Here is a 9,918-nt window from a genome sequence, read left to right as displayed (position 1 = left end):
GAAGTTGACCTTGAGAATAATTAAGTTGAGGAGGTGTCATCACTCAACCATCGAGTGCGTAGTTTACAAAGAAGAGTGACAGTGATAATATTGCTAGTTTGGAGATAATATCAACATGCCGTGGGGAGGAAAATTTTTGAGTTGTAGTGAAAAGTCATCAAGCCAATCACATAAACTCGAGTATGCAGAATACGCAACTGGCCGTGAAGGGAAATACAAGCGGGGAAAGGAGAAAAAAAACAAAAAGAAGCAAATTAATGCAGAAAATGAAATTATAGAAAATGAAAGGAAATATAAACACAGGTCAAGTTCGATAGATCCTATTAAAGAATTGTTTTTTTCTGGATAGATTGTTAATAACACATTAAATCAATTTTTTTTTTTGTGGGATATCACATCAAATAATAAAAAATAAATATTATTAAGACTAACTTTTGTTGACTTAAAAAAATAAAAAAAGAGTCCAATGACTAAAATGTTTGAATTGCTGCAATTTGCCTATAAAAGCAAACCAAGATCCTTAAATTTCTTCACATCTACAAAGTTAAACAAATTTAATTTTTTAGAAAACTATGGGTTTATCCTCCATATGTTTATTCACAATATTCATACGGTTAGTTTTTCCTTTCTTTTTCTTTAATTTTACAATTGCTAACTTCACTGCTTCTTCTATGCCGCCACTCTGCCATGATGATGAGCGCTCTGCTTTGTTGCAATTCAAAGAAAACCGCATCAGTGGTGATTTTTATGCTTGGAAATTTGACTGTCATCCTACAATGGCATCATGGAAGCCAGAAGAAGGTAACGTTGATTGCTGCTCTTGGGACGGAGTTCATTGCAATAAGAACACTGGTCATGTCATCAAGCTTGACCTCTCCCATAGCTGCCTTTTTGGTTCTATCAACTCTAGCAGCAGCCTTTTCAAGCTTGTCCATCTTGAGTGGCTTAATCTTGCTTTGAATGACTTCAATTCCTCCGAAATCCCACCAGAAATCATCAACCTTTCCAGGTTATCATACTTGAACCTCTCTGGAACTTCTTTATCTGGCCAAATACCATCAGAAATTCTAAAGCTCTCCAATTTGGTGTCCCTTGATTTATCACTAAATGATGTTCCTGGCGGTAGACTTGAACTCCAGAAGCCTAGTTTCGTAAATTTAGTCGAGAAGTTAAGCAATCTAAAAACACTTGACCTTGGTGATGTTTCTATTCGGTCAATGATACCTCATAACATTGCAAATCTATCTTCTTCGATGATTATTTTTCTTCGAAACTGTGAATTGCAAGGTAATTAAATTTTATATATTTTCTCCTTAATTAATATACATGCAATATTAAATTCATTAGTAAAAACTATTATTATTTTTAATTTTCTACTTAAGCAATGTGTTCTTTTTTCTTTTTTAACAAATTTCAGGAAGAATTCCATCCTCACTCGGTAATCTATCCAAGCTCCTTCATTTAGACCTTTCACTAAATGAATTACAGGGTGAGCTACCTGTTTCCGTTGGTAATCTTCATTCATTGGCAGAACTTGATCTCTCTGCAAATTTTTTGTCGAGTGAGTGGCCTATTTCCATTGGAAATCTTAGTTCTTTGAAAGAACTTGACCTTTCACAGAATAGATTTTTTGGTGAATTGCCTATTTCCATGGGAAATCTTGGTTCTTTGAAAGAACTTGACCTTTCACAAAATGGATATGTTGGTGAGTTGCCTACTTCCATTCGAAATCTTTTTTCTTTGGAAAAACTTGACCTTTCATTCAATAATTTTTCGGGTGAGTTTCCATGGTCCACTGGAAATTTTAGTTCTTTGAAGTTATTAGATCTAAGGTCATGTAGTTTTTGGGGCAAAGTTCCACATTTGATTGGTAATTTCACCCAGCTACAATATTTGCTTCTTGGATTGAATAATTTTTCGGGTGACTTACTTGGTTCCATTGGAAATCTTAGATCATTGGAAGCAATACATATCGCTAAGTGTAATTTTTCAGGTCAAATTACATCTTCACTTAGGAATCTTTCCCAACTTTTCTTCCTTGACCTTGCTCAAAATTCTTATAGAGGAACGATAGAGTTAGATGTTTTACTTACTAGCTGGAAAAATTTGGAATTTTTTGCTCTCTCATTAAATAGGTTGTCAATGCTCACCAAAGCCACTTCTAATACCACTTCACAGAAACTTAAGTATATAGGACTGCGTTCATGCAATCTTACTAAATTTCCAAATTTCTTGCAAAACCAACATCATTTGCTGGTCCTGGACCTTTCTGACAATAGAATTAATGGAAAAGTACCTAAATGGTTGTTAGACCCCAATATGCAGAATCTCAATGCCTTGAACATTTCGTATAACTTGTTAACTGGGTTTGATCAGCATCCTGTTGTTCTTCCAGGGAATAAAGGTGATTTGCTGACTTTTGATCTTAGCTCTAATAATTTACAAGGACCATTCCCAGTTCCACCCCCCGGAACCATTCACTATCTAGCTTCAAACAATAACTTAACAGGGGAAATTCCATCATGGATATGCAATTTGAATATTCTTGAAAGCCTTGTTTTGTCTCACAATAACTTAAGTGGCTTGCTTCCTCAGTGTTTAGGCAATTTCAGTGATGAACTTTCAGTGCTCGACTTGCAGGGGAACAACTTCTTTGGGACCGTCCCAAATACTTTCATTAAAGAAAGTAGATTAGGCGTGATTGATTTAAGCCATAATCTATTTCAAGGAAGAATTCCAAGATCATTGATCAACTGTTCAAAGTTGGAATTTCTTGGTCTTGGGGACAACCAGATTAGTGACACTTTTCCCTCTTGGTTAGGAACTCTTCCAAACTTGAATGTTCTCATCCTACGATCTAACATATTTTATGGCATTATAAAAGAACCCAGAACTGATTGTGGATTTTCTAAACTCCGCATTATTGACCTATCTAACAACAGATTTACTGGAACGCTTCCATCAAAGAGTTTCCTGTGTTGGAATGCCATGAAAATTGTCAATACAAGTGAGCTAAGATATCTGCAAGATGTGCTTTCTCCCTATGGACAAACGTCCAATGATATACTTAGCACTTACGACTACTCAATGACAATGAACAGCAAAGGGCGAATGATGACATATAACAAGATTCCGGATATCCTAGCGGGAATTATTCTCTCAAACAATAGTTTTGATGGGGCGATTCCAGCATCGATTGCAAATTTAAAGGGACTTCAAGTTCTAAACCTCCAGAGCAATAATCTCCTGGGCCATATTCCGTCATGTTTGGGCAATCTAACAAATTGGGAATCATTGGATCTCTCAAACAACAAGTTTTCAGGACAGATTCCTCAACAACTAGTTGAGCTCACATTTCTCGAATTCTTCAATGTCTCGGACAATCACCTTACAGGACTGATACCACAAGGAAAGCACTTTGCTACATTTGACAATGCTTCTTTCGACGGCAACTCAGGATTGTGTGGAAGGCCTTTGTCCAAAGGATGTGAGAGTAATGAAACTCCAGCAAATGAAGATCATACTGAGGGCTCAGAGGAGTCTCTGTTTTCAGGCGCATCTGATTGGAAAATCATTCTGATTGGCTACGCGGGCGGACTTGTGGCAGGATTGGTTCTCGGGTTCAACTTCAGCACAGGAATTATCGGATGGATTCTGGAGAAGTTGGGAACGCAGCAAAAGGCAACGAGGAGGAGGAGGAGACGTAGAAATTGAATGCAATTATAATGTTGTGGTGATTTTCGTTTCTAATTCTGTCATTGTAATGTTGGTGGTTTTTTTTTTATAGGATCCTTACATTCCTCCTCAAAAAATAAAAATATAAACTAGTTTATTATATATTAAAAACTGGTTTCTGGTTTTGTCGCTTTTCAAATTTAAATCACTACTAGGTATGAATAAAAAAATAATAGTGTTTGGTAATTAACATGTTATTAAATGATAATTGTGGGGGATTAGGTTCTACTTCTACCATTAAAAAAATTATAATAATAATAATTTTGACAACAAAAGTAAAGATAACAAATGTTTTTATGCAACAACTATGGGTTCGAATCATCTTTAACTTTGGTTAACTTAAAACGGTGCCCCTGCATCTGTCCTTCGTCATTCCTATCTCAAAACCTAAGAAATAAACAGCATCTATATTAGACAAAAATGACAATTTGAAAAGCCATTTGCATCCCTACCTGTTCCAACAAGTGATCAAGATTTGGACGTCTTCCTAGAAGTGATATTCCAGGATTTTGCACATACCTACCTATGCTCCATCCAGGTGTTCATAGTTAGTCCCATATCCCTCAGGTGCAGGAGAAGCAAAGGCATAACTCTAATAACCACGAAGTAGACTCCTCATTATTATTATTATTATTATTATTCATGTCCACGTGGCATTAAGTTCGAAAGCTCAAGTAAAGTGAAGACGTAGTTGACAACTCTAGTGTCAAATTTCAAACATGACCAACGATATCTTATTTATTGGATTGGATGGGAGGAGGAAGCATGGTTGGCTCTCCTTCCCAATCACAACTAACAGTCTCGGTGGGCAACTGCCTACGTAACTGGTCTCTCTCACACAATTGAATTATTTTTCCTCAAATAAATGTTTTTCATTTATTGAAAGTGCTCTGCCGTTTTTCATTCATCAAGCATGGTTGGCTCTGCCGTTTAAGTGTCATTTTCATAAGAACACCACGAGTGACAAGTTTTCACCTTTAGGCAACGACGATGACTTAAGTGGCGGGAGTGAGGTTGAAAATCCTGCCTCTGATGAAGATATGGAAGATATGAAGCAATAAAGTTTGATCATAAATTCTGGGCTCTGAACATGGGAACCAACACTGGTGATTGCAGTTCAGACTCGCGCCTCTTCCATAACATTGACTCATTATCATACCATAAACAGGTCTCATTCATCTACTGTTAAAGACCGGGGAAGGAATTTTTCTCACCACGGCCTGAGGGGTTTAAGGCTGCAGCCGGCTATCCTTCTCTCTGATACTTAACAAAGCAATGAGAAAAGTTGCAGTATTGCATTATCGGCTTTTCTGTGTGTATGTTTATATATTACCTCATATAGATCCTGATAAGGAGCTAATGGTAGTTAATATTCTTGTCAATTACTACTACTATATCATATGCTTCATACTACTAGATACACATATTCCGTCTACTTTTCGACTTTTGCCAACCCCTCTGAGGCCTTGGCCCTAGAGCTCTCTGCTTATGTCCTGGTGCTTGATTCGTAGATTTGGATTGGGCTTTTTCGAGAGAAAATACCTAAAGAGAAGTGTGCGAACACTCACTCTGTCAAGTGTAAAATATGTGGTCTTAGCGCCATTGAGATTTGATCGATTGATTTTAACGGGTAGGTCCATCGTGCACCCTCAAGTCTTGACCATATAATCAAAGCAAGATGGCAACCTCCCGCGTATTTTATATTCTAAGACAAAGCCTTTAATAAAGGAGAGAAATCAATACATTCATTCAAAAATAATGCAAAAAAAAAAAAAAAACGTTTCTTTTATCGATATAAAAAATTGGGTATAAAATTATCCTCGTACCCTCCCCGAATGGGAAAAATCCCCGAGAGTACCCGTCCCCGTGGGGATTTTTGTCATCCCTATTGATAATAGATTATTTTTGTATTAGATACTTCTTTTAAATTAAAATAAATAATAATCATCATTTCACCGACAAATATGATTGTATTTGGATAAAGAAATTATACTTGGATAAAACTTAGTTTACAAAAAAAAAAAAATTGATACTCGAGCAGTTTCTACACTTTAAGCAGTTTAGCAATAGACTAGGATATTGATAATCGTTTCTTAAAAAAAAAAAAAAAACTATGCTCATAAAAATAACAAGGTGAAAAATATTATCGAATGTTTTAAAATGATTGGTCTTTAAAATAAAAATGATCATCCATTTAAATAATTTAAAGTTATATTTTGTATAAGATTCATAAGGGATCAAATTGTTTCATAGAAAACGTTGGTCAAAAACTTTTACAAGAATCTAATTTAATGTCCTTTTAGTGATACGTCCATAACAGCCATGTTGTTGCAATGTTTGCTTTATTCCACCTCGAACAAGACTGCAAATAGGCACAATACTTCCTTTCTTTTCTTTCTCTTCTTTTTTGTTTTTTTTTTTTAATTTTTTTGTTTGTTCTTATTTTATACACGCAGGCCAGACGGCCCAGACCCCACGTATCATTAAAAAAAATTGCCAAACACGGTCTTGTGTTTTTATCCATTTGGACTCGGCAGCTTGCGTCGGTGCAAATCATTTACAAATGTGACGAATTAATTGACGGTAAATCGATGACGAAAATTGAACACCCAAGCATTCCAACATCAAATGGTAAATGATCAAACGGTGGATGATTTGAGTCCCAACGAAAAAGAATTCCACATGCATCACGCCATACAATCGTTGAATGCGAAAAATAGAAAGATATGATAATAAAAATTTTAGTAATAAGAAAATTAATCATGTTAGCGAATGGTAGTTATCAAATCGGTTGGAAGGTTAATGTAATGGTGGACATTGGAACTTATGATGTACAACATAGTTTTTAGTCAAAGATTCGGAGATTTAAACAGTATTATATAAATTAAAGAGTGGTTAATGTGGCAATTAGTTGATTAATTAATTATATTCCATTTGTTTAGTTATATTCCATTTGTTTAGTTATAATTGATTAAATTGATAAGATTATCTTTCATAAATAAAATTATGACATTCAGTTTGATTCTTTTTTTTTCCAGATAAAAATCAAATCGTTTCTACTTTCTCTATTAATGCAAATTTCTCACAATTAATCTCACGGTGGAAAGTTGTCAAAAAAAGAATAAATCTGAAGGTGGAAAGAAAAAATAACCTGATGCATTTAAATTGGTGATAATAAGTAGTATTCAATTTTAGATAAAAGACCAAAAAAACCCACACGCTTTTGAAACTGTGTGTGTCTGTGTGATATTCATTTCGCCTCTATGCTGCCCAATATTATTTGATTTTATACCAATGTTATTTGATTCTTGCACCAACATTATTTGTGTATGCTGACCTACATGCAACACAGCTAATAAACTTCATCAACGTAATAACTCCTAAGCAGTAAAGAGAATATGGGAATTACTGAAAGAGAACCTCACATTATTGTTTGATCAAAATTATGTAACACATCAAACTTTCCAGACTCATCCGAAAACCTCAATCATCTTGATGAGGGTTGATCCTCTCAACTCTTTCAAGACTTCCAAGCCAGCGAACAAAGTCAACATAGATACCCAGCACTACAACAATGCCCATCTTCCAATACATCAAACAATTTTCAAAACCTTGGATGAGTCTACTAAACAAACTAAACATGATGCAAACACGACCAGTACTTCCTCAAATTGGTTTCATCTGTATTATATACTTGCGACACAGGGCAATAAATGAACTTAATGATAAACCAGACTACCTATACTAACTATATTATATACCTAACTGCTTACAAAACTTGTTTCTCCCAGCCCCATGAGATTCCTGCATTGCCAAATCCATTATGGCTAATTGGACCACAAGAATTCATTGAGTTCCACTGGGTTGGAGAATGTTTTCCAACCCGGAAATGGTCTCTCACAAACAAAATTAGACCTCTTATATCCTCTTCTACTCTTCCAATCCAAGGTCAGATCAAACTTCTTCTTCCTCAAGTAATTCTGATTCTAATCCTTCTTGTGAGTTAAATTCAAATTCTAATCCTTCTAGTGAGTTAAATTCAAATTCTCAGGTTCTTAGTGATCTGGACATGCCTATTGCTCTTAGGAAAGGTACTAGAAGTTGTGCCAAATACTCATTGTCTAATTTTGTTTCATATCACAACCTATCACCTTCTTTCTATGCATTTACCTCACAACTTTCTAGTGTAGAAATTCCAAAGAATGTGCAGGATGCTCTAAGTGTACCTAATGGAAGGCAGCTATCCTTGAAGAGATGAATGCTCTTGAGAAGAATCAGACTTGGAAGGTGGTCAATTTGCTTAAAGGAAAGTCGACAATTGGCTGCAAGTGGGTATTTACTGTCAAATACAATTCAGATGGTTCACTTGAGAGATACAAGGCTCGCCTAGTGGCAAAGGGGTTTACGCAAACTTATGGGATTGACTATTCAGAGACCTTTGCACCAGTAGCAAAGTTAAACACTGTACGAGTTCTCTTGTCTATCACTACAAACCTAAATTGGCCATTACAATAGTTGGATGTGAAAAATGTGTTTCTCAACGGGGATTTAAAAGAGGAAGTATACATGGATCCTCCTCCTGGTTTCTTTGAAAATTTTGGGTCAAATGTGTGCAAATTGCAAAAGTCCTTGCATGGTCTCAAACAATCGCCTAGGGCTTGGTTTGAGAAATTTACTACGGCTGTGAATAGACAAGGTTACAGACAAAGTCAGACTGATCATACAACGTTCACTAGAGTTTCAGCTAAATGTAAAATCACTGTGCTTATAGTGTATGTGGGTGACATTATTCATACTGGAGATGATTTAGTTAAAATGGATAGATTGAAGCAAAGTCTAGCCACTGATTTTGAAATCAAGGACTTAGGTGCCTTGAAATACTTTCTTGGAATGGAAGTTGCTCGTTCCAAGAAAGGTATAGTTGTCTCACAAAGGAAATACATCCTTGATTTATTGAAGGAAACTGGAATGAGTGGCTGTAAGCCAGTGGATAGACCTGTGGAGTACAATTTAAGGCTAGGTGAAGGAGAAAAAGCCCTAGTAGATCTACGACGTTATCAAAATTTGGTGGGAAAACTTATTTACTTGTCTCTTACTAAACCAGACATCACTTTTCCAGTCAATATAATAAGTCGCTTCATGCATCATCCTCGGGAAGAACATCTTGAAGCTGTTTATAAAATTCTCAAATATCTAAAAGGTACTCTAGGAAAGGGACTTTTGTTTAGAAAAACAGAGAATAGAGGTATTGAGGTATACACTGATGCTAATTGGGCAGGTTCAGTTACAGACAGGAAGTCTACTACAGGCTATTGCACTTTTGTATGGGGTAATTTAGTGACTTGGAGGAGTAAAAAACAAAATGTAGTTGCACGAAGTACTGCTGAAGTTGAATTTAGAGCTATGACACATGAGCTTTGTCAAGTATTGTGGCTAAAACAAGTTCTAGAGGATTTGAAAAGACCTACAGTTCTACCTATAAGGTTATACTGCGACAACAAGACAGCAATCAGCATTGCACATAACCCAGTGCAACATGATAGAACCAAGCATGTCGAAATTCATAGTCACTTCATCAACGAGAAACTTGAGAATCATATTATCTGCCTATTGTTTGTTCCAACAAAACAACAAATAGCAGATATCCTAACGAAGGGATTCGTCACACTTAACTTTGGACATCTTGCAGCAAGTTGAGAATGATTGACATCTACACACCAACTTGAGAGGGAGTATCGAGAAGTTAGGATTTTTCAGTTAGTTTTAAAGTCTTATCAGAATAAAGTTTTAGATAATTAGTTTTATTTTTAAATTCAAGTTTAGATAAGTATCCTACAATTAGGGGATATTTTTTAGGAGTTTGTTTTCTGCATTCTATTTAAGTGTAACTTGTAGAATGAATGAAACAAGAAAAAATAGTATTTCAGACTCTAAATATTCACACAAATGATAATTTTCCTTTTTTAATTTAAAACCACCCTAAGGTGGGCGGGTTAGGCGGGACCCTCTTACCTGTAAACTATTGAAACAAAAGAAAGTACATATGGAGAAGGACACAAACTAAAAGCTCCAAGCAAAATAACAACACAGCCAACAAATCCAAAAAATAACAAAAACATTATCAGAACAAATAAGAAGTTAAAGATAATTAATTAATGCAAATGCCTCAAGACTGCCTACGAT

At 35.6% G+C, this 9,918-nt stretch overlaps 1 protein-coding gene across 1 annotated transcript; it reads left to right on the top strand.

Annotated features, from left to right (window-relative positions):
• Positions 1-671: 671 nt before the first annotated feature.
• Positions 672-3,714, top strand: LOC18045752 (receptor-like protein Cf-9). The gene is made up of 2 exons (XM_024186868.1): positions 672-1,287; positions 1,418-3,714. Exons 1-2 carry the CDS (start codon positions 672-674, stop codon positions 3,712-3,714), a joined length of 2,913 nt encoding a protein of 970 aa, XP_024042636.1.
• Positions 3,715-9,918: the final 6,204 nt, after the last annotated feature.

Source organism: Citrus clementina, unplaced genomic scaffold, assembly GCF_000493195.1.
Source record: "Citrus clementina cultivar Clemenules unplaced genomic scaffold, Citrus_clementina_v1.0 scaffold_33, whole genome shotgun sequence".
Classification (NCBI taxonomy): domain Eukaryota; kingdom Viridiplantae; phylum Streptophyta; class Magnoliopsida; order Sapindales; family Rutaceae; genus Citrus; species Citrus x clementina.
This window is presented reverse-complemented; position numbering and strand designations above follow the sequence as displayed.

Excerpts from the sequence above, each read along its gene's own strand:
- LOC18045752 (XM_024186868.1), top strand. The coding sequence starts at position 672 with ATGCCGCCACTCTGCCATGATGATGAGCGCTCTGCTTTGTTGCAATTC. Across the intron at positions 1,288-1,417 it reads TCGAAACTGTGAATTGCAAG|GAAGAATTCCATCCTCACTC; the intron begins GTAATTAAATTT and ends AACAAATTTCAG.